Consider the following 26,596-nt stretch of genomic DNA (forward strand, 5'->3'; position numbering starts at 1 on the left):
ACATAGTAGTCCTTTAGTCATGTAGAAAACATTTAATTTTCTTTTAAATTATTATATCAATAGATAAATATAAAATAAAGCCCGAAAACCTCTTTATAGCTATTTCATGGTTCTATTTGTTTGAGAAACAGTTTTATTTCAATTTTCTTTTACAAAACGCCTGAACCAATGAAGTTTCAACCAATCACTCTTAGCATAAACAGTCACAGGTTTTGTAAGGCGCTTCGTACTATTGCTGTAGATTTTTTAGAATAAGCACTTACCTATTTCCCCCGTTAATAAGGTACTTATTCTAATTATAATGATAGTTAATAAACGGTTTTTTTTTATATTGAAAAAAAAAATAAAGAGTTATTTTATCAAAGCTACCATAGTGAAGACAATTAAAACATTAAAAACATACTATTACTCGATTTCATCACTAGATGGCGTGACAAGCAGACATATACAATAGTTCAATAATAGTTTACCAAAATTATGTAAATGATATTCGTGATAGTATGACATCATATCTTCTTCTTCGACTTCGTTATAATTCTATTAACACGTACTTCAACTTGAAAGTGCTTAACCAGGATGTACTGAGGCTGCATAATTTACAATTTATATTCTAAAAATATTCCGTTTTGAATACTAATAGTACAAATAATTTCAATATTCTTGACTAACGACAAGTATATGTATGTGAAAACAACCAATTTAAGCTATCCAGATAGTCAATTTCCAACTACACGTTAAAATTTTGTGAGCCTCCGTTTACGAACGCGGCAACATCCATTGGTTTGAAATGGTTAAAAGACCCTTTTATTTATTTTTTAAGGGAGGAAAATCATCCAGTGACTTCTCTTGTCTTGGGCAAGGCAAGAGCGAGTCTCAGACTCTTAGTGACTAAAAACAACCCCGTTCCTACTCCTGCTTCTCCTCCTTCTTCCTCCTGCCAGAGCCCCGGTAAACCCACTAGGTAGTCCGCAGCTCACCCTGTTATATGATATTACTCTTTAAAAATAATTTACACTAAATTGTCCAACAACAAAAGCTAGCAACAAAATCTTACTTAAAGTTAAAATATAAAATAATTAATGCAAAGATCATTAGAATACAATGCGCTGTGCATCATCCCAGGAGTTAAGTCTCATCTGATGTAAATGATATACGTGAACGTTGTCATCAATCGTGACTGCACCAAGTTCCTGAACTAGTTAGTCTTCAACCATTAGAAAGGTCATCCATGATATAATAAACAAAGCGAAGATTTAAACATAAAGCCATTAACATACCTGCGTTCTATTATTTATTACGGTTCGCTTGCAGTATTTACATATAGGTAATATCAGAAATATGTCAAGTCAACACGCTAACTTTAACCTTCAACATGTTTCATTAATACTGTTTTAAAGGAATCTGTCTAGTTCAATATTATATACTGTCATTTTGCACGCACATATTAGACGTGAAAAGTGATTGTGATAAACCCTAAATAATACTTATATATGGACTACCGATTAAACTCCCGTTGGTACATGATGTTACTCGAATGAAACCATCATGTACTAACAATGTAATATACTAGATTTGACCTTCAACCATTTTTAAATTGTTTTGAAGAAGTGACCTATCGAAAATGGAACTAACTAACAAATATCTATGTGCAAATGACTTGTTGTTTTAAAGCTGCAACAAGTCAACCGAGGAACTTACAACATTGTTTTCTTTTATGAAACACGTAAACGAGCAGACGTATCACCTGATGGTAAGCAATCGCCGCCGCCGGACGATAACGATTGACGGATTTTTGTGGGTTATGAATTTAAGGGTTGTTGTGGAATTGATGACTGGGAAGATTGGAATTGGGCATCCAGTAACCTCACTCACACAACGCAAACGATGTTTTACGATCAGGTATTTCTTAAATTTTTAGTAAACTGACTACAATCTCCAAATCACCTGGAAAATTTGAAGATGGATAGAGCCCTCTAATGAAAGAAACCTTTGCTCAGCAGTGAAGGTCCTTTGGCTGATGAAGAAGAAAGTTCGACAACCCTTTAACCAGATATGTATACCAATTAAAAAATGAAAACACGACTGGTTATTCTAGTAACCGTCGAACTAAACCAAATTAACTCTTAAAATTTTATAGTATCTTATATTAGTATGAAGATAAGATCGGCGTGTAGGCTGACAATGATGTCAACAACTAATAAACACATAAAATAACACCTTCAAATAGATCGATTTACATTTTATAACATTATTTGTCTTCTACGATTTTATTATTGCGTATCGTGTAGTTTAAATTTTGACAAACCATTTTGAGAATGACGTCTTTTATATGAAAAAGTTACTTTATCTCATTCCTGCTATTTCATTGCAAGAAAGGTAAAATTGAGCTACAGTGAACAATGGGAGTGCTTGGATACAAAGAGCTGAAGATCGCACTCAGTTGCGCAATGTTGGAAAGACCAACGTCCATCAATAAACACAAATAAGAGTGTATTTTAAAGACGATGGTTTTCAGATTTTTTTTTAAAGTTCAAACAATAGCACCTTTGCTGCAAGACTGTGTGACATGTTCTCTAGGTAAGAGGAAGTTTTCGATACAAGCTTGAACCTTTTAAACTGCGATCTTGAACCTGTCTCTAAAATCGATTATGGCACTCCCTCTTTTACAAACAAACAGAAAAGACACATCATGGGTACCTAAGATAAAAGAGCATGTTAATGTCAAATTAAAGGTGTTAATATGACATTATCTTATGTAAATTTATATAAACTAATGAACTTGTATTAAAAATAAACCAGAAACAAATTCAGATTCCTAGATTCACGTGATAAACTTTTATGTTTGATTTTATAGCTTTGCAGGCTATTAACATTGAACGGTAACAATTAAGTTAGTAATGCATGCTTCTAATCCTTTATAATAATAACTCGAATATAAAAGCTTGATTAAGATTTGGTACACGAGACCATAGTACAGTAAAGATGTTTAGTAAATTTTACAATTTCGTTTATTATTAATTGTTTTCCACCAGTGACTTCGCCTGACTGGTGTTAAAGAAAATCTCTCGAATAAGTCTTGAGCCTGAAGGAATATTGGATTGTATACAAGAAGAGCAGGTAGGCCTGCAATGAGATGATCATAACTGAAAAAAAAAAACATAGCTTGTTACTTTATTTTTATTAGTGTTTTTTTTAAATAGGTTCGATAGTGTCGTAGTCTTCACTTTGTTATTATAATAATTATACTTGTTGTTGCATTGTCCTCTATGATTAGGAAAACAGTTGTAGTCTCGGCGTTAGTCCGTGGCGTCACACATAATTTTAAAGATTAAAAGCTTAAATTTCTGAACGCAGCCATGCACATTGGCAACACTGCGTCTGCAACACTAATTTCATTCGGATTTTATGTCACGTAACGGCGTCACGTTTTCCCACCTTTTTACCAATTTTTTGTTAAAATAAGTGTTTCTAAAACTGTAATATGGGAAAGATAAAGTCGGAGTCAAGATCTAAACTGCTGAAGAAATTGAAGAAACTTGAAAAGGAACTTTTGAGCTCCGATTCGAGCGATGATGGTACGAAAATGGCCGGCCTTTCATCTTTTGCAAGTTTGCAACAAAGTTTATAGCTTCGCTATGCAGCAAAACATTTAACGCTACACCGTTTAAAGAACGTGTGTTTTTACTTTTGTGCCTGGGCGTCTTGCGCTTTGCATGTGTATGTAAAGGACGCGGCGACATTTTGCTATTTCGTGCGCGATAGATACTTATGTACAAGGAATCGCACGAGCATTTACAAGGCCGGTTATTTTCTAGCAAGAACTGGCCTGACCTGTGGGACGTCCTGCGGGGGCGTACGTGGTCTACAATGGCTAAGTTATCAAATAATCAACCTCTGGGGTGTTCTGTGGGAGCACACGCGGTTGAGTCTTGCTAAGCTATCAAATAATCAACCTCTGGGGTGTTCTGTGGGAGCACACGCGGTTGAGTCTTATATAACCTTCAAGGGAAGTTCTGCGGGAACTTACATGGTTATATTGTGATGTGGCGAAAGCCACATGCTGTACCATACGCCACATGCTGTACCATAAGTCACATGCTGTACCATAAGCACAGCTTGCATTGTGTTTTACTTCCAGAAACTGGAAAGACACCATTAACATTATCACATTACATGGAGGAAGACATTGAAAATGTCCCTCCGGATAATGAATGCATAGAATTGAGCAATGCTCAACAAAATGATACATATGTACATTGTACAACAAGATGTAAATGTGGAAAATATAGAATCTTTATGAGAATTACCTGAAGCCTTACCACATGAAGAGATGTTGGATCCTCAGGTAATAGACATATAAGGTGTGAAGTCACAGCTGGTGAGAGTAGGAGGAGAGTTACACAAACAAATAGCACAAAGGTGATTGGGGGAATGACATACTGATGAAAATTCACCGTTCTCCAACATGAAATTAATGGTGCATCTTTTGTTAAACCCGGAGGTAAGCACTACAATCAATGATTAATAATCCCAGAAGTGTGACCAAATGATACAAACAAAACAGAAACAAACCTCAACAGCCTTGGCATGTCTGGGTTCATGTCTTCAAATGTGCATGAGAGATAATTAAGGACATAGATGGATATCATTAGAATACTGAATGATGCTCCAATCCTACTCTGTGACTATAAATTTAGATAGAAAGAGACGTAAGTCCCTCCTGTTATCAGTTATAAATAAAAATGTGAAAGATTTTCTATTGCAATCTGGAACAGAAATCTATCTATTTGGTGAAGAGCTAGGAGAAGAGATCAGAACAGCAAGATCAGTCAAGAGATCTGGTCAAGAACTGAGGTGGCTGAAACAAAAAGGTTCACTACAAAGCGAAGTACATGGGTGCCTCAGACAGGTACTCCTAAAATAAATAATAATAAAGCTTTAAACTGGCGGGGTCCTCCTCAGGCAGATGCTAAAAAGAGGGGGGGCCGTCACCCAGAACACCAGCAGCAGTCAGGACCAGGGAGAGCAAGAGGAGTCAACCTCAACGCAAATGAACCAACAGGTGAGTAGACTTAACTACCACTTAAATAATTGAAAACTTGATAACTCAGGATCCAATTATTCTCAGTTGGGTTGCGGGATACTCAACCCCTTTGTGTGATAAACCACACCAGAGTTTAACTCAAGACCCAATTATTCTCGGTTGGGTTGCAGGATATTCAATCCTTTTGCATAGTAAACCATACCAGAGTTGTACTCAAAATGATAGGTTTTCTGAACTAGAATCTTTACAGATCACCGCAGAAATTAACCAGTTAAGTACTTGCTATGAAAGCAATACAAACTTGCAAACCTGTAAAAAGATTCATTGTGTTCACCTATTTTCCTTGTTAAAAAGTGCAATGGAACTTTTCGTTTTGTTCTAAGTTTAAAGAATTTAAATAATTTTGTTGAAACTGAGTATTTCAAATTGGAAAATACCGAACAGTGTGCAAGTTTTTACAAAAAAAAGATGTTCTTGTCATCTTATATCTGAAATATACTTGTTATATGATAAGTATCAACAAGGATAGTGAGAAATATTTAAGATTTCTTTTTCAAGGAAAACACTATCAGTTAAGTACTTATGTTTTATTCTTGGGCCTTTGTACGGCTCCATCAACATTCACAAAAATCATGAACCAATGATGGTTTTCTTAAGAGAAAGAGGTTGTATATCAGTTATCTATTTAGATGACTTTTTGTTTTTTAAGTATATGAAACAACTATGTTATTATGTTACATAAACAAAATTGTTATAACAACAGTGTATACAAAACATACAAGCAACTGTGAATTTACTAAAAACATTAGGATTTATAGTTAGCCGAGCAAAGAGAATAGTTAAGTGTGATGTTACAACTGTAACTTTTATTGTTACTATTCAATACTATAGATATGACTCTTAACATTACTGAAAAGGAAAGAAATATATTCTTTTATTGTTTTTTCCAAGCTTATAAAAGAATTACTGTATAAAATTATGATCAAAGTTAGAATTTAGGCTAATTAAAGAGTCTAGGGCTCACATAAATTCACTGGAATGAATAGCTGCCTTTTTTGTTTTAAAAATGTTTGCTTATAAATGAAGAAATAGTGATAATATTACTGCAGTAACCTATATGTATAAATAGATTAGGAGGAATTTAATATAATTTTTTACATAGGATTTCTAAGAATATTTGGCAATGGTGTGAATTTTAAAAGACTATTGTTTGATGCTAATTACATAAACACTAAAGATAGTGTGATAGCTTTTTTGAGTCTAGAAGGAAGATAGGAAGATAGACATTACAAAATGGGAACTGAGCAATATAAACAATCCAAAGGTTATTGATGAATTTGGTAAATCTTTAATTGATTTATTTGCATTACATACTAATGCAAGGTGTTGCACTTATATGTCATGGCAACCAGACCTAGGAGCTGTTGCAGTTGATGCTTCCACCATTCCTTGGACTAAATACAGCTTATTTTATTTATTATTTCTCCTCCATTCTCTATGGTTCTTAAAACCCTAGAAAATAAATTACAGACAAAGCAACAGGTATAATAGTTGTGCCCCATTGGGTCACTCAGTGGTTATTGTTAATGTTAATAGATTATTGTTAAAGGAACCTGTTATATTTTTACCTTCTAAGTCCTTATCTTGCATAATTCCAGATTGTTACACCCCTTTTATAAGAAAGTGGTATTGATGGTAGAAGCATTATCAGGAAAACATAGAGTTGGGAATTTGTGATGAAGCAGTTCTTGTCTTGATGAATTCAATATCTAAAGATACTTTGAATCATGCAAATCATGCATGCATGTGCATTAGTATCATAGGCTAAGTATTTAAATCCATAAATATAAACATTACTAAGCCTACCATTACTGAAGTTATTCAGTACCGTACTTTGTGATTCAATGAAAGAGTTACAGTTAGTAACATATGGTAATTTGAATTCCGTAAGATTAGCTCTATCATTAGTTATAGGACCACATTTGGATACCGATCATTAGATTAAAAGATTGTTAAAGGGATTTTTTAAATTAAGACCCCCAAACCCAAATATAATAATACTTGGGATATGTCTTTGTACTTGATTATATTGAAAAGAATTATACTCTAGAGAAAGAATTATCTGCAGATTGTTACCAAGAAAACCTTATTAACGTTGGCCACGGGTTAAAGGGCTCAAACAGTAGCCCTGATTAATATTATTAATATAATGATTAAACAAGACTGTATTAATCAATTCATCAATCTATTTGTATAAGATAGATTGATCAAGACTTTAGGACCAAACAGGGTCAACTTTTTATAACTGATCCTTTTCTTTAATGCTAGGAAAGGAGTATGTCCAGCCACTGCGGTGGTCAACAATTTAAAAGTTACAAAGGGTTTACGTGATTTTAAAAGTACTAGCTTATTTGTATCTACAAAGGAGCCATATAAAGCTGTGTGCTTCAGTACAATCAGCCGTTGGGTCAAAAGAGCCATGGAAGAGAGTGGAATTGACACTAGTGTATTTTCAACACACAGTACCCGACATGCATCAACATTAGCAGTTTTCAGCAAGTGGGGAAGTATTGATGAAATACGACGAACGGCTGCTTGGATTGGAGAGTCTTCAATTTTTTGCAAGTTTTTTCATAACAGACCAATAATTAATAAAAGTTTTCTTAGAACCTTTTCTTCAACAATGTGAATGATATTTGGAATTAGTTTGAATTACGCAGTTAATAGATATATAACTGTTCAGTTATACATTTAATTAAGAAGTGTATATTTTTTAAAAAATAACTCTGTTGATTGTTATTTTTAAACAAATGTTTATTGTTTTTACAACTGGTCTTTGAACATCTACAACTGTTTTCCTAATCATAGAGGACAATGCAACAACAAGTATAATTAAATAGTCAAACGAACTTACCTGTAAGTGAAGTTCGACTGTAATTATTCTTGTTGTTGCATTGTCCGAAGATGATTAGTCCCACCCTACCCAGATCCTTCATGTTATATAAATATAAACATGAACCCTATGTTGTAAAACCAATAAATGGCTATGAACTTAATGAAATTAGTGTTGCAGACGCAGTGTTGCCAATGTGCATGGCTGCGTTCAGAAATTTAAGCTTTTAATCTTTAAAATTATGTGTGACGCCACGGACTAACGCCGAGACTACAACTGTTTTCCTAATCATCTTCGGACAATGCAACAACAAGAATAATTACAGTCGAACTTCACTTACAGGTAAGTTCGTTTGACTATTTAATAAATACACTGTCTCATTGATCAAATGGCGGCAGACGTCATCACGAGATCTTGAGTTGAAAATATTGATCAAGTATTTCTTTTTCTATTCCAAATACCTTTTTTATTAGAAATACATATTATATGGCAATAAGGATAATGCTAGACCAAACTACATTTCAGATATGAAAAGTCGCATCAAAACTTGTTAACAATATCTGATGTTAACATGTTTGGCGGAAAATTGATAATTATTGATTATATAGTGTTTGACTAGTTCACAATTGTCTGCGAGGTTGTATACTGCAGGCAATGCAGGTTTTGTAAATAATGTGCATGATATGTGACGCTTCACGCCAATATTACTAAATCACGACTGTTTACATTAATTTTACATCAGTATAGTCAAAGTAATAACAAGATGGTATCTGGGTTAACTAATGTTGGTTATCTTTAATAGAAATTTTATAAAATACCATTATACCTAGTCTCTTATTCCCTGAAAGCAGAGTATAGCTTATCTACCTTTATTTGCTTATAACTGCTTGAAGATAAAACTGAACGTAAGGGATTAACATCATTCCTCAAATTATGTCATAATTTATGTCAAGCCTACAGGTACAGTGGCTTATTTATATTTACTCGATTAATATTTATTTTCAGGGAAGAACAAACGGACTGGTAACATTTATTTTAGTACAATGTCAAAGCTTTTCCTATAATAATAATGACGCCACCAGATATGTGATGATACCACTTTGCTTATCTAGCGACGTAACCGTTAATGCAACCCAAATAAATTTATTCAAATTCAACCAATATTATTGGTTTCAGGATCTTTAAGTCTTTGCAATTGAATAATCAATTGTTATATTAAATAATAAAATATAAAAATTGAATTATTCAAGCAATAAAATTATTAATGAATTTTATTTATACTTTAAAATTTTAGACAATAGTGGCGCCTAATTAACACTTTATATGTGCATATTAATATTGTTGAATAAAAAGAACCACTATTAATGAGACAATATAATCATAATAAACATTAAGATTATAGTGACTTTAAAACAATACGGATCTTTTGTCATGGAAATTATTTTACTTATTATTATTTTTTGTTAATGAGTAACCAATATGACAATATGAGATACTTTCGTAAATATATACAAACATAATTCATTTTTTTCGTATGTAATATATGTGAAGATGATGTGTGGTAATGAATTTGTTACGGAAGAATTTGAAGAAGTCATGTTCATATGATGCTGATATGATGACAATGATGACTCTTTTGTCGAATATGTATGACAAATCATTAAAATTAGTCTATAGTCATATAATAATAACATTAAAAACAAACAAGGAAAATCGAAAGTTCAGCTCTATCGATTTTTGCAAACAATAAAAAAACTAAAAGTTACTAAATGCCATCCCAATCTATTTTTAAAAGATGCAGTAAATATCATTAAGTGAATTAGTAAACTGATATAATGTTATTGATATATCAGTCACGCTAATAATATCACGCATAATCTGAATTCTAGTGATTTATAAATCAACTGTCAATCACTCGTGAAGCAAGTAATTAAGGAGATCAATCTTTATTACAAATGTTATTTAATAAATTTTGTCAAATAATATTTATTTTATTTTACTGCCCAGCCTTCCTAAAATTTATTTTCCCAAAATTTCGACATCCCTGACAAAACCAAGGGTGGTGACAATTTTCTTTTCTTTTTTTTTAATTTTAGCTACTTTTATATCGATCAGGGTATGTGTCAGTCCTATCGTAGCCTAATAAGTGTATAAATCAACCAGAGATCAATGGATCAGAGCCATAAAGTTGAACAACATTCTCGCACTATCAATACTCGGCTCATTCTTCGAATTCTGCTACCATTTACATGGCTGGTTGAAAATATAGCTAAATATAATATTTTATTTTTGTATTATCGCACTGATTTATATACTCGCTGTGCTCCAAACCAGACTAAATGTACACACTATAATATAGGAAGGCAATTATTCTGAAGTAGATTACAAACAAAGCTCCAAAATTTCCTTGAAACTTCAAATTTTCTATTTACGAATGCATTGAACCGCTTCCTACATTTCTTCAAGAGCCCTCTTACAATACATTGAGGAGTAAATCACCTTGATCATGACGGCAATATTAAGCTAAACAGTCAATACTTAGTAAATAATAATTTAACAACCTTCATCAATTAGAATATTCTTTTTAATATTCAAGATCATTTGTGTTTATGAAATTTTACCTTATAATTATAGGTACAAACTTTGTTTTTATTTATCCCCAAGTGTAAAATTTTTATTAAAACTTAATACATTGTTTATTACTCGAAAGCGTAGGCAAATGGGCATCTGTTCTGAGTTAGTATTAAAAGGCGATATTATTATGCGCAACTAAAGATAAATATAACTAAAATAAAAACATTTTGAAGATTTTATTATTTTAATGCTGAAATTATATGATGTTAAATATAGGTAATGTTAAACGTAGTTTTAAGTCCTAAAAATAATGGTAAGGCACGATATATCGTATTGTCAGCTGCCTTTTATCCCTGAAGAGGTAGGCAGAGGTACACATTATGGCAGAATTATTTAGGTAATACCTATTATGATTTATATTCAAAACACATTGTTCTTTGTTTCAAAAATAGCATAGTAAGCAATTGTTCACACATCAGATAGATGTGTCAAATCTTTGCAAGGAGAAGACGACACGTTAATAAGTTCAGTGTTAAATCCTGTTCTGTGGTTAAATCGATATTGAATATGTTTGAATAGTTATTTTAACTACAACAATTTATGTCTGGAGGACTTTTTAGAAAGTCAAAAATAGTGGTATATGTTACTGTAGTCACAAAACACGGGTCCAACAGAGTCAGTTTAAAAGGATAATTTTAAATGTTATAATTAAATAAACACACAATAAATTTTATCTTTATCTATGTATTTATTAATAGTGAAAAGCTACAAGCACTATTGATTTACAAAACACGAAAACATATAATATATAACAGACTATAATGAGTTTAACGATTTCTCGAATGAGCATAAATGAACGAATTCGAAAAGAAAACCAATGATAGCGACTTAAATAGTGCCATAAATAATCATAAATGGATATGTTATCAGGACAAATTTATTTTATTATAAACACAAAAAGCAGAAGTGTCATCCAAAGCTAATCATCATAAAGTATATATAATTTATTGATGATTGTAATTTGAGACTACTGCATATAAATGTTAGCAAATTACAGATCATGAGCCGCTTTTTGTGGTATATATAACTATGCTAACGTGAGGCTAAATCGGTATATAATGTGATGGTTCATTTACATATGTCTATCACTAACTTGATCTTAAATGTTTACATGTTCAAGATACTGCAGGTTTTAAAAAAGTATATTCATTTTTTTTCTAAATCACGTGTCAGATCGATACAAATTGGTAGTCAATAACTATTAGGTATACATAGACCGATAGTCTTGCCATTCTTTTCCTCGTATGATACAAACAAAAATGTGATGTAATACAAGATATATATTTATTAAAACAGCTGTACACATAAATGTAAAAAAATGTGATTTATACCATCAGGGCCTTTTGTGAGGGGGAAAATCATTCAATGACTTTTCCCTCTTTAGATGAGGCGAGAGGGAGAGTCAAACTCTTAGTAACTAAAATCCATCCCGTTTCTACTCCTGCTTTCCGAGCCGAAGCCCCGGTAATTGGCTAGCCAGTCCGCAGCTCCGGTTCTCCGTTAGTGCCTAAGGACCTATCTACGTATTAATTCTGATATTATTATAATTTAATTCAATATTCTATCTATAGTCACTACAGACGAATCATTCATAATTATGTGATTTAATTCATTCTCAATTTGAAGTTTTTCTGGTTTAGTGGTGATCATATGACACCTGACCTCTACAACCCAGTTGAACCACATTTAAACTCGTGGCACGGATACTCCGGCAGCCCGGTGCACCTACACGCTATTATTCTTGGTTTAGAAATAATGATTTATTAAGTAGGTATAAAAGGATACTCCTAAACATTGAACATAATAAGGAAAATGTTGACTATTTGCATAGATGCTTCCTACTGCAGTTGCTATATTAGGAGATGCAAAAAATATAAGATAACATTAGATATCGATCAGAGTTTAAGGAAAAATTTACAAGATGTTAATCACTGTTATAGTACCTACTGAACTATTAGTTAAACAAATATTACGTGTACTTCACAACACTCTCATGGTAAGTGATAAAATAAACACATTGAGGGGGGGGGACCAACGCACTGAAATCAATCAAACTTATCTTTATAATTTTAGTTAATTGAACTATGAATACAATTGCGTAAATGTGGGTAAATACACTAATATACAGTACAAATTCTGATAGCTAATTGCAGATATACAGTCAATACACAGCTTTGTACGAGACAAAACAAACATGTTTAAAAAAAAGTGATTAGAATAACGTATGGCGAATTCGTAAGTACGTGTTTGTGAATAGATGTATCGAATGTGCCTAAACAAATATCTCCTCTTAGAGGTTCAATATCAATGTATATTTGGTTTTACTCTTTATTTAAGTAAATTTGACGTAACAAAAATGCTAATTATTTTATGTTTGTTAACTAGAAGGCACTACATTTTCAGTTTTTTATACCTATATATACTCTCTAAGGGAGCGCCTTCCCTTTCGTTCAGGTTAGAGCTTCTTTCACGGTGATGACAATAGGGAGTTACGTGAGGGTGAAAATTTCAACATATCATCCCATCAAAAACATCCTGTAAAAAACCCAAGTCTCGCAGCTCAGTCTTTCTACCGTCAAAAGTTGTGAGATCCATGTAATACCAAGTCGGTTAATCTATTTAGTGTCTACTTGAAGGACCTTCTGTCTTAAGTTATTACATAAGTTATTATCATGCCAATATTAAAAATATTTAACGTTTTAAACAAATAGATCGACTTGGACATCGCTTGATTTGATTATTAGTATGTATCACACTACACAGTACACAGCACGACGGGCCAGCGACCAACAGGAACGAGAGTTTCAATCGCGTGAGGCGCGAGAGACTAAAGAATCTAATATAATATTGTAATATTCATTTTGTTTTCATGCGATGTCCAAGTCGATCTATTTGTTTAAAACGTTAAATATTTTTAATATTGGCATGATAATAACTTATGCAATAACTTAAGACAGAAGGTCCTTCAAGTAGACACTAAATAGATTAACCGACTTGGTATTACATGGATCTCACAACTTTTGACGGTAGAAAGACTGAGCTGCGAGACTTGGGTTTTTTACAGGATGTTTTTGATGGGATCTCACTTCATTTTGTAGAGCCTTTCTTTTTGATACCATCTACTTCTAACGAATTTTGTTAAAGGTCTTATGATATTTTCTTATTTTTATATGTAGTCTTCCTCTTTTTCTTTTCCGGTACTACTTCTTGAGCTTCAGCCACAGTTTTTCTGAAAGCCCACTCCCTGTCTCTATGGGCTTTTCTCGGAGGCTTCAAGACATGTCCAATCATGTGTTTTTCATTACGTCGACCATTTTACAAGTAATAATGTTGTTCAGTTTCATGGGCTAAACACACCCTTACCCACCCTATACCCCCTCCCTTGCCTCATATGGTAGGTACCTATCTACACCTATTAAATTTATAACCACCACCAACCACCAACTGCATAAATAACTTTGTAATCCCATATATTTATATATATTTATATGGGATTACAAAGTTATTGATGCAGTTGGTGTATTTGGAAAACTGGACCGAAATTACAAAATATTTAAGTTTTCCCATGATTAAGACACTAAACTCTATATGTATTCCAAATATGAAGCTTCTAAGTCTGCTAGAAGTGCCTTGGACTTTTGATGATCGGTGAGTCAGTGAGTGACAAAATTTAGAAACTTTAACAAGTTGTCATTCTTAAACTACTGGTTCAAATTGACTGAAATTTTAAATATTCCGTGTTTATACAATGCCGGATTAGTTACTGAAGATTCAGGTTTCTTGCTTTATCCACAACCGAATTATAGGGGGTCGGAAAAGGCCCGAATTGCTTCGAGAAAAGGATGGTACGGCCGTGCCGCTTTTTTTTGCTCGACTTGGCGATTATGGGGCACTGCCGTGCCCCCAGATTGGATGATGAATTTTATTAACTACCCAATCCCTATCATGCAATACTACAGGACACTCAAGAAACGACCTTGATCAGCAAAATTATTTTGTGATGACATCTTAGCAACAACAAACCCAGAAAGGATCCTTTGACATCATAGATCACAATTACATCTAATTAAAGACAAATCGTGACCACAATACCACGATTATAGACTCAGGAAACTGGAGGAAGCAATAAAATATGCCCATAGGTAGAATAGTGATGATATTGATTGTCACAGTGCCTATCTGTACTAGCCAGAAGTATTCATAAATTACGTGGACCGAAGAATCGGCGCAGTCTCGTGCGAACTCTTGCGCAACAGGCCGCTAGACGGCCCGAGTTAATACACAGATTCTGATTACGACCAAACAAGGTAAGTCCATTATTATGTGACAATAAACGGGACATAATTAGGTACTATTATATTGTTTACCAACATTCGTGACGATTTTCTTTTTATACGAAAAGGAAAGGTTTTCATAATATTTATGTATGAAAATGTAAACTGTTTTCGGGTGTGAAAGTTCAAGGAATTCTAAGAAATTGAAAAAATTTGAATATTTTTATTTATCCATTCTTAACTTTTATTATCATCAATTGTAAAAGAGAGATTATTATTTTATATTTGTATAAACCCTTAATTATAGACCGAAAAAGCATTCCTTTCCATTTATCACTTTATTACTTTGTCTATTTGTACACATTTTACAAATAAACATTTTGTTGTATTGTTGTACAAATATAGTGCCTATTTACTCTCATCTTTTCAATATTTTACCCTAATAAGTAACAATTGTCTTCTCTTAAACTCCAAAACTAATCTATTACTCAAATACGGCTTTTAGCATCCATAAAGCCTCTGAATCGCGGCAAAAATATCGCAAAGCTTCCGAGTCATAAATAACACGATAAAATTATATTAAGTATATTCTACAAGTGCAACAACCATTAATTACCAATGCAATTTATGTGTAATTAAATTTATGTCTAATAAATAGTAAAACTTTAAAGGAGAATGCTCACGAAGTATGGGAAAAAAACCCAGGCCCGGCGCAAACGATTTGTATCTCAGTTTATCAGTATAAATGTGTAATAAAATCCCGTATAGGTACCATCGTCGAAAACGATGGCTAAATGTAGGAAATTGCTATTTGTTTTTTGTCAGGGACTATATTTAAATCGATCAGCAGTGGACGTATTTCGGCTGGTATGATGATGATATTTAAAGGATATTACGAGTAGAAAGTATTAAAACAAATGTATACATTATCAAAACATCATGTATCAGATTATTCAAAGTTCAATCATTTTATTTCTACATCTTATATTACGTTTTGTAGTGAAAGTGCGGGATTTACAAAACCATCTTGGTGCCTTGCCCACCCAAGGTAGTATATGATGGACATCACATGGGCACAACAACCGAGCGTCCTTTTCCCATGTATGCATGAACAATAATATTCGCCAATTGCATTTCTGCCACTACCTCTACTATATAAAACGTCTTATATCACGCTGTATTGATGAGGGGGTGATCTGTAATTGATGCTCACGGCGTATACGAAGCGTATTAACTCAATAAAACAAAAGATATTACTAGTTTCATAAATCAAAACAATTATAAAAATTAATCCATGCTAAAAAATAAATATCAATTTCCAACATTTAGCCATCGTTTTCGATGATGGTACCTATATAGCATTTCATTACTCATTTATACTGATAAACTGAGATACGTATAGTTTGCGCCGGGCCTCCACATTTTTTTTTGAGCATTCTCCTTTATTTATGTTAATCGTATGGGAGTTAACTTACAGCGACACATTGATGACCACGTCATCCTTGTGTGTTTTACTATTTCATTGTTAAATACAACACACGTAGTAAATGTGTTTAACAACAATTATAAACTTCTTTGTAAAGATACTTTTTAGGTTTTTTTAGGTCTTTTTTAGGTTGACCGTAATTGCACAGATATTCCGAAAGATTTTAAACTTAGTTAACAAACTCTTCTCTGTAGGTTTAAACTTCGATATACAGACTGTTTACAGCAGATTTCAGTAACGGATCTCAATTCAAAGTCTTAAGATAAAGATTGATTTTTGACATTATTTCTGTATAGTTTATGCTAAAATCTGGAGATCGATCCAAAGATTTTGGTTTAAGATCAGTTATTGAAATTGGCAGTTATAAGTTAGTAATAATAAATATCCGCATATTGTGTTTTTATAATTAAATATAAAAATAATAATAATCGAGTATTCGAAACAAATAAAGAAATAATTATAATCAAAATATTGCTTGGACTTTTGAATTAAATTTTGATTATGATATTAATATGAAGTTCACTTATTCGTTTTGTTATTAACAGCTACGATTCTGTGATTCAAACTTCGTGCCCAAACTATAAACTTAATCATATTGTTATCAGTACTTATCACTTAGCATTTGTGTACCAAGCACTTCAGAAATTCGCAGACTGTCTATATTGTATTGTATAAAATTATTTTATTTAAAGTCACCTGGTGTTTGCGAAGGAAACAAACGAATAGTGAAGAAAATACTAACGGCTGTACTCAAAGAAATTTAATGATTACTTAAAGTTTTCCTTAGAAACGATTTTGTTTCGAAACCAATTAACAGATGCTATACCTATTATGCTACTAAACTTGTATATAATTTACATTTTTAGTCCATATTTGCAGTCAATAATACCACTCCAGACTATCACGTTTTTCCCTCTATATTAAAAAAATACTATCACGTTTTAGTTTCTGAATGAATAATAATAGACGTCGCCATATTTCACATTGACCCGATGACCTCACGAACTTTAAAGTGATTCTTTCATGGTCAACTTATTTAGATACTATTTGCCAAAATAAATGTTACTAAAATTGTTACTACACCCTAGTAAGTTTTTTGTAGATAGTTTTGGCAGTGAGACTATGTTTTTGATCATTAAAAAATTAAGCTGTTGATGTCTTAATTCCCATTCCTCTAATCAAAGTTACTCTTACATGTTATAAACAGGTTAACATTTGTAAAGAATTCTTCTTCCATTTAAATGTTCCCTAGCGACAAAAACTGCAGCGATAAAGGGTGTTATTAATTATTTTATTGCTATATTGAAAAAAATATTTTAACAGACATTTGAAACAAAGATAGCGAAAACCATTTTAATATGTGTACAAATTAAACTTATAATGCTAATCGTGGTGAAGTATTTATAGGAAAATAATAAATAACGCAATATTATTGCTACCTCAGATTTTATAGCTTATTATAATCATGACTAAACAAAGCTTAAGGCATTGTAAAGCAAATTATACAATACAATAAATTAAAAAGATAATAAAAATCATAACACGAAAATAAAACGTTTAGTACCTGTATTAGAAAAAAATATTAATGTTCTATGATATATACTCATTAACATTAATTTAAATATTCCATCGTACAGTCAAACAAAATATGACAATGAACCTTCTTATCTCATATAAATCCTCACACTTTCACGTGTTTAAAGACATAAATTATTCCCACTTATATTTATGTCTTTAGCGAAATAAATAAAAAACATTTGACATAAAAACCAGCCCAGCAGGTGTTAATAATATTCGCAAAAATCAAATAATAAAAATACGAAGTTAACAGATGTAGTAAATGGAAAAAAACTGTAAACGATTTAACGGTTTCCTTCTAATAATTCGATGTAAATTTTCACAAACACGAATGAATAAATTCGCACGAAACTCTTAACTGTAATGTAGATAGCCCGCGGCCTGTAAGAAGTAAGTAATATATTGATCGATACTAAACTTTACATATTATGTATTTATTTACCCATGAGTAAAATCTAAACATGAAAACGCTATTAGAGTTCATAGAACTCACAGATTTAAAATCACATCTTAATTCAAACACAGATATTTTAGTTTTATTATCTGAATTGGATCTTATTTCACTGTTGTATTACACCCTACATGGGTGAATATAATGAGTGATAAGAATTAAAATAATTTTATAGATTTTTTGTCGGACAAAGAATATAAAGCATAGTAATGTACAAAAATAAGCTGACAATCTCGATCTAAGGATGGTTCTAATGGTTCCCTACCGCGTTTACTACTGTTGAGCTATACTTATCCTAAAGAAGGGGTTCGAGAACACTACTTACTCAAGGAAGTTTATGAGCATTGGTCACTTACGGCTCCTGCTTCCAATTCTGTGTGGTCTTACTACCAAAGTACCAATCCACGACTAATACATAACCTTATTAGGAACAGTTGTAGCCATAGCATCCATCGTAGCGATATAAGTACAATTAGAACAAATTCAGAAATCATACACATTTACAGAAAATGCACTTATCGATCAAACTTTGCTTTGTTGACATATCACAAAAAATTATATAGATTATTTAATAGTGCCAATTAAGCTCGACTAATCGCATACTCACCGCTCTCAATATGCAATTTAAACTCACTAAAAACATAAATTATAGTGTAACATATAAATTAAAATTAAATAATCAAACTACATTCTCATAAATCTTGCCGTTTGTAAATGAGACCATTATCATTATCAACGTCTTAATAAAAACATTAATTTGTATTAAAATACATTCATAAGAACACTAAATTAAACTATAAAAACCGTATCATTTGTCGATACGGACATAAATCTTCCAACCTAATCTGTAACAGAAGCTTACAAAACGATCTATATTTTAAATCACGTCATTAATGTAGCTATAAAAAATCGTGTTTGCATACATATCACAAAACGGTGTCAAAATGCTACTGCCATACATTTTTATGAAATATCTTCTTCGAGGTGTGAAACTACGCGATTTTACTTGTACTTAATAAATATCGTGTCATCAAAAGTACGAAAAAATTAAACTTGTCCAACTTGTTTAGTTTTTAATGAAGAAGGATTCATATGACAGGCCCGTTACCGCTCTCTTACGATAATAATGAGCAAATATCCACACGAGATTCATTAAAATTATTTTTTTATATCGCAAGCAATAAACGCCTTCTATCTGATAATAAACTTTGACACGGATTTGAATATTTTTTTCATTCATATTTAGATTTTTACAATGTTTTTAATATCGGGACCTTTAAAAATATCGTAAACTCATTTCGATGGTAATTAAAATACTAAAATAACGAAAATTATATTAAAGCACTCTGGTTTTACGATGTACCGATAAATCCAGAAATCCACGGGTAGTATTCGTATGTTAATAAAAATAATGTGATATTTATTCAATCTATTGTTTCTATGTTATTTACATAATGCTAACATCATTATAAAACTCAGAATAGTTGCTTAACAATAAATATCGAAATGGCTTTTATAGTTTTGATTTAAGACAATAATTGAATAAAAGCTAGTAGTAGCATATTTTAACACCTTTTGCTATCACATAATATTAAGCCTTGTTCAATTTACACCTAAAAAGTAAACAAACATCACTTTCCATCAAAGATGTCAAATGTAACACTTTCACTGGTTACTGTAACAAGTCATGTTATAAAATCCAACGTCACGTCATATGCATATAACATGACTTCCTAACATCTTGACTAATTGACGTCTAATTATAATATACGACAGCTGTCGTGAGTTAATTAATCATTCATGTTGATGACCTAACGACAGGTTTCTTCTTGTAAACATTTATATAAACTGTCTAAACTCATATAGATATGTATCTCCAGTTCACGTTAATTTACCGGAGATTAATTAAAAAATACCAATGTGTAACTTAATAGCTTATACTTTGAGTCATATTAACTTAACTAGAATATATTTATTGGCCCGCGGCTTTATTAATAAATTAGTTTCGCCTTAAACTCATTTATTATTTTGTTAATCGCTTTTTTTACTTTTTCGCGGTGTAATTTATATTAAAGTTATTATATTTTGATTGTAATATTTATTATAGTCATCTGTATTGGTTTTCGTTAGAAAATTAGGAAATACATATTATGTGGAAAAATATCATGTGAATGTTTGAATGTATTTCAGAAATATTATAATTCTGTACCAAAGATTGAGAGTTAAAATTTTGGACAATTTTCCCAAATTAGATACCTACTAATGATAAAGTATAACTAGATAGATGATTCCCTACTTAAACTGCATCACTTTCTTTTTTCCTTTCTTTCTTGAATTCAGTACATTTTGAGAACCCTACAAAATATTAAACAGAAAGATATTAAAAGGATCTAGATGACATCTATAGAAAAAATATACCAAAATATCACTATTAATAAGTGACTAAAATAACTATATTCACAATTACCTATCCGTATATTACTCAGCCTATCAAAAAAGTTTACCAAACGTGTTATTTCGCTAATCAAACACAGTGGTGTTTGTCCTTAGGATAAAAAATTATCGTATGTCAATATAGTAGTTCCGCTTGACTTGAAATCAGTGTTTGCTCAATTAATTGCAGATGTCCAAGCAATTTTCAAGTTAAAAATATATACAAATAAGATTCTAAATAAAACACAGGATACTAATGTATTAATTTTAAATGTTAAGGTCAGTGGTCTTGTTCAGCTATTATTAAAATACATAGTAAAATAAATTAAAACTGTGCACATTCTTCAGTACGGTACATCTCAGACTTCATATTTGTTCTATTTGTCAAATCCTAAGTTGACATTTTACTAATTATCTGATCTTTCCTAGTCATTCCTAGATTAATTAATAAGGATATTTTGTATGAACTTTGCAGTAAGAAACAAAACTTGATTGTATATTTATGCAAATGTGAATTAAGTTTGTCTCGGCAACGTGTAGGTACATACTGTGAAAGGTTATATTTCTAAAAATTTTTGTAAACTAATATTATTAATGCAACAATTATTAATAATATTAATAAGACCTTGTGGTACCTATGTACTTATACTTATACCTGTATGTGTTTTCTTTTTATTAATAGTATAAGCCGGTAAACGAGCAGACGGATCACCTGATAGTAAACCAAACACCGCTGCCCATAAACACCCGAAACACCAGACACGTTACAAATGTGTTGCGGTCTTTTGGGGGTTAGGAATTTAAGGGTTGTCGGGGAATCGGGGATTGGGAAAATGGGGGAGAGGGGTAATTAGACCTCCTGTAAACTCACTCACACAATGAAACAAAACGCAAGTGTTGTTTCACGTTGGTGTTCTGTGAGATCGTGGTATAACTCCGGTCGAGCCGGCACATTCGTGCCGAAGCATGGCTCCCCACATTTAAAATATAATATTCTTTTATGTTGTATGAGTGTAAACAAATAATAAATAAATAAATCAACACGAAAGTTTATATTCTGGTTTACTCTTTCAGAATCTACTGGACTTGAGATAAAACTTGGAACAGGCACATCTAGATTACAGTCTAAAAAAATCCACGGGTTTTATTACTATTCAAACCTTTATTATTCTATTTAAACCTTCGAAACAAAATCCTTCTATTATTTTTCTAATTCATAATCAAAGCTGAGTTAATAAAAGTAGAAATGTTGCCCCAACCCAGTTCTTGTATTATAGAAGCACTGTTTAATATTCATAAGCACTTAATTAATGAGGAAAATCTCTATTTAAATTAATAATTATTGGATATTGTCTATAAATTTACTTTAAGTGCGGTACCTGTGTTTCATATTGTCCACAAATTAATTTATAAACCTTAATTAGGTAAATAAAGGTTACCTTAAAAAAATGTAGGTAAGGTTCAAAATCCCATATAAGTCAAAATACCCGTGTAACATGTAAAACAACAGGTGTGGGCTTAAGAAGCAATATTTTATGATTTACTTTAGTGCCATTTTATTTGACAAGTTTAAAATTACGTCACCTATTTAGTAGTTATTATTACATGATTTACGTGAAACTTAGTGAGAATATGTATATGTTTTGTATCTCCTTGACATCGAGTTCCGTTTTTACAAATGACATAATGTATAAGAGCTAATACTTAACACTTATTAAACGTAAGTGTATTGATATTAAATGCCAAGGAGCTTCTGTTGTATTCGGAATGTGAAAAATTCTACGGTACTCATTGACGTAATTATTTATCTAATTCGATAATGGCTTTACTACTGCAATTGGTCAAGGTGACTAAAGACTCGTGTGTTTGTAGTTTACCATAAAATATTATGACATAATCCTATAAAGTTCCTATTATTTCACGCAAACGAGTTTTGGACTTTGAAAGTGATAACTCGGTTGTTGACTGGAAGGATTATTATTTTCTATGTTTTCGACATTATTTTTAGAAGCATAGATATACTTTGTTATTTTATTAATATTTAAAAATATTTGATAAAAAATAATTCATATTTAATTTAACACACCATTAAGACTTTGACTGCCAACAAAAAAGTGAGTTGAAGACAAATCTTTCGCTAGCGCCGTTCACTTCTGACCCCCTATGGGGTTTAATGTGTAAATTAGAGTCCCGGATCAGGCAATATCAATAACATTAGAATTGTTTGATAGCATGGAGATTATTATTTTCTTTAATATCGAATAATCAAAATTATTAAACAAAGTTCTAGGCGATCTTTTCCCTCGTAGATCTTAGGAACTTAGGAACAAGATGTCTTAATAAAATTTACATTCTGCTTCAGATGCATCACACGCGAAGACTGCGGCTAACAGCGAGCATTATACTATGCTTCGTGCTTCAAGCACAGGGTGCTGATAAATACACAGACCAGAATAGACCTTATGAATTCGGATTCACCATCGATGGGCAACAGCATAGGCATGAATCTAAAGGTAAATATTTATTAGTTACAATAATAAAACTTAAATAAAACAGGCTATGATTAGGAAATAATAAATAAAGCCTTCCGACCCATTTCGGTCATAACAGCAAGTCTAATTAGACTAGCTCATTACGCAAGACAATTATAGTTCACAAATGGGTGCGCAAATACAGATGCACTCTTGCACCTAATGAGATGGCAGTTTAATACGACTGGTCAGTTGCAGGACGAACGGCTTTACGTGCTTTCCAAGACAAATCGTGTAAAAGATAGTGTTATTGATAAGATATTGTATGTTCGTTTAAGTGTATTTACAAAAATCTTATGTTTTTCATCAAAGTTACGGTAAATTTATATCACTATTAATGGATAACATGTAATAAAGCTTGAATTAATTACAATAATTCAAATGAAAAGTGGTCCCAAACTGCATTTAAAATAAATAAATGTCAATTTTATATTCCTAATTAAAAGCGTATAAGTACCTACTTAAATTGTTAATTACTTATTTATGCTCATTGAGTTTTACAAACGATACAACAGTAGGTAATACTTTTCTGAATTTGTCACCTGCAAATCGCAATATTTAATGAGATCTCAGACTCAGACTCTTTTTGTTCACAACAAAATTCAAAATTCAGCTTCTTTTTTTAACGTTTTGATAATATAATAATCTTGACACGTATAACGTATGGTTTAAATATTCATTACCTAGTAAATTAATTCGATATCAACACGCTTGAAAAAGTAGGTACCTCAAAACTCCTCCTGATCATTTTAGTAGCCAATATTACAAGGTCACAAAATCCTCACGTTTTCTTATAAATACTCGATTTTATTAATCAACATTTTGTGAATACCTGTTATAAATAAAATGTCAGTAACCAGTATATGTATTGTATGTGAAATAAAATATGTTTATGCAAACTTGAGAGTTTACCAGCAACTTTTATTCGATAAGTAGTTTCTGTATTTAAAATCAAAATTCGTCATCTTTCTGACACAAACCAATTCTGTATTTTCAGATAAAGATGGAATCATCATGGGCGAATTCGGTTTCATCACAGCCGATGATGTCTACCACGTCACTGTGTATGCTACGGACAAAGAGGGACGCTTCAAAATATTGTCTATGAAAAACATTCACCTCAAGTCGTGTAAGTTTATAAAATTAATACTATTTATTAGATCATTTTGTTTATTTGTTTACCTACAGATAAATTAAAATGTCTTTTGTATCCATTCCAGCTACCGCCTCGAGTTCTGTATCTCCTAAACCAGGAAGACGAGGTAAGGAGGTAGGTGCTCTACCTTTGCCACCAGCATCTCCAATATCTCCCGTAGTTCAGCCAACACAGCCCGGAAAAGTAGTCGAACCAGTATCGTTAGAACCACCACGCGGATCTTGTTCATCATGCAGTTTACCAACGACCACTACACGCGCTCCACCACCAGTCTACAACCAAGTTTCGAATAATAACAACATTAATTCTCCAAGCCATTTCGGTCCTCAAACTCAAAATAATGCGTCATATGGTTCTCAGGGTGGTCAACCAAACTATCAAGGACCAAATCAAGGTGGGCCAGGGTCCAATACTGCCAATAGATTCCCACAACCAGGAGGTTCTCGACCTGCGGGTCAAAATAATGAACCAAACTATCCTCCAAATGACCTCGTCCCCCCAGGTGACATACCAAAGTTTAGTGCTCAACCAAATCAAGGAGGACCAAACTATCAAGGATCAAATGAAGGTGGGCCAGGGTCCAATACTGCCAATAGATTCCCACAACCAGGAGGTTCTCGACCTGCGGGTCAAAATAATGAACCAAACTATCCTCCAAATGACCTCGTCCCCCCAGGTGACATACCAAAGTTTGGTGCCCAACCAAATCAAAGAGAACCAAACTATCAAGGACCAAATCAAGGTGGGCCAGGGTCCAATACTGCCAATAGATTCCCACAACCAGGAGGTTCTCGACCTGCGGGTCAAAATAATAAACCAAACTATCCTCCAAATGACCTCGTCCCCCCAGGTGACATACCAAAGTTTGGTGCCCAACCAAATCAAAGAGAACCAAACTATCAAGGACCAAATCAAGGTGGGCCAGGGTCCAATACTGCCAATAGATTCCCACAACCAGGAGGTTCTCCATCTGGACCATTGCCTTCTGGCGATAGAACATCAAAGCAAATACATACATATACAAATGGACCGCCAGGTTCTAATAAGCCTACACTGGTTAAAGCCGGAATGCAAATAGTTGATAAGAACACTGATATTAATGCACTCCGCCCTGGTGAAGAGAAGGGATTGCCACCGGGTCTAACTCAAGATGATATGTTACAACTCTTGTACACATTCAACTACACAGTTGGTTTCCACGCACACTTTGAAGAGGGCTATACAAATGGAGTTAAACAGGGATACTATTATGTAACTGGAAGGAACGGTGTCCGAACAAGGATTGACTATGTAGCTGATGACACCGGTTTCCATCCGAAGGTTTCACAGGAGGTTCTCGATTTACTGTCCGAGGAAGTTCCTAAGCCTGAAACTGAAAAGGACGAGAAATATGGTTTGAAAGGCTATGAATTTAAATGGCTATATTACCCTGTTGATTCAAAAAGGCGTTAGTATGTCTGAAATCGCTAAAGCTACATCAGACCTGATCTTCACAAACACTCTTTTAGTTTCAAGAGGCAAGGCCTCCTAGGCTTATTTTTAAAGCTTTACTATAATTAACTATTATTTTTAGGTTACATTTATTATAAGTCTCTCAAAGTATTACTATTAACTGTAGTTTTAACTTTATCGTAGCACACTGCCATGTAACCGCCATATAGTAGTAATCACCAAAAACAACTATTAGTAGTATGTTAAGTTCATAGAAAAACCATACGTGGACACATAATAAACTGTATAATAATATGTTTAAATGTAAAAAAAATATATAAAAATAAATTTATTCGGAAACGATATTCCTACAGTGTGTTTCATTAATAACATATTTACAAAAAAACTTTAAATTAGTATTTTTCCAATTAATGAAAAGATGGATTTGTCTAGTAATAAATTACGCAGACGCACAGGTTTTATTCACATGTCAGGTAGGTCTAGGTGTATGTTAATATTTCTATCAATAGCCATCAAAAATAATGGCAGTCCATAAAATCTGCATAACTTTGTTACCGAATGGTAATATATTCGTGTGATTCATCAACAGATGTACAAATCTGATTGATTTTTGTTTTGAAACCAGTAAAATAATGAATCAGAACTATATTTAAAAACGTTGACA

General features: G+C 32.5%; 1 protein-coding gene across 4 annotated transcripts; it reads left to right on the top strand.

Annotated features, from left to right (window-relative positions):
• Positions 1–14,717: 14,717 nt before the first annotated feature.
• Positions 14,718–26,276, top strand: LOC118282420 (protein lethal(3)malignant blood neoplasm 1). Of its 4 annotated transcripts, none has more exons than XM_050701140.1 (5): positions 14,718–14,878; positions 23,156–23,306; positions 24,322–24,453; positions 24,545–25,048; positions 25,223–26,276. In XM_050701140.1, the coding sequence occupies exons 2-5, from the start codon at positions 23,156–23,158 to the stop codon at positions 25,930–25,932; spliced, it is 1,497 nt and encodes a 498-aa protein (XP_050557097.1). In that variant the 5' UTR covers positions 14,718–14,878; the 3' UTR covers positions 25,933–26,276. The 4 variants fall into 4 exon arrangements, with proteins under 4 accessions (XP_050557097.1, XP_050557096.1, XP_050557098.1 ...); XM_050701139.1 differs by having other exon boundaries at positions 24,545–24,874; positions 25,049–26,276; XM_050701141.1 differs by having other exon boundaries at positions 24,545–24,874.
• The last annotated feature ends 320 nt before the right edge of the window (positions 26,277–26,596 follow it).

This window comes from Spodoptera frugiperda, chromosome 20 (assembly GCF_023101765.2).
Source record: "Spodoptera frugiperda isolate SF20-4 chromosome 20, AGI-APGP_CSIRO_Sfru_2.0, whole genome shotgun sequence".
NCBI classification, from domain to species: domain Eukaryota; kingdom Metazoa; phylum Arthropoda; class Insecta; order Lepidoptera; family Noctuidae; genus Spodoptera; species Spodoptera frugiperda.

Coding starts and splice junctions, on each gene's coding strand:
- LOC118282420 (XM_035603493.2), top strand. CDS start 23,156: ATGCATCACACGCGAAGACTGCGGCTAACAGCGAGCATTATACTATGC. Junction 23,307..24,321: donor GCATAGGCATGAATCTAAAG/GTAAATATTTAT, acceptor CTGTATTTTCAG/ATAAAGATGGAATCATCATG. Junction 24,454..24,544: donor AAACATTCACCTCAAGTCGT/GTAAGTTTATAA, acceptor TATCCATTCCAG/CTACCGCCTCGAGTTCTGTA.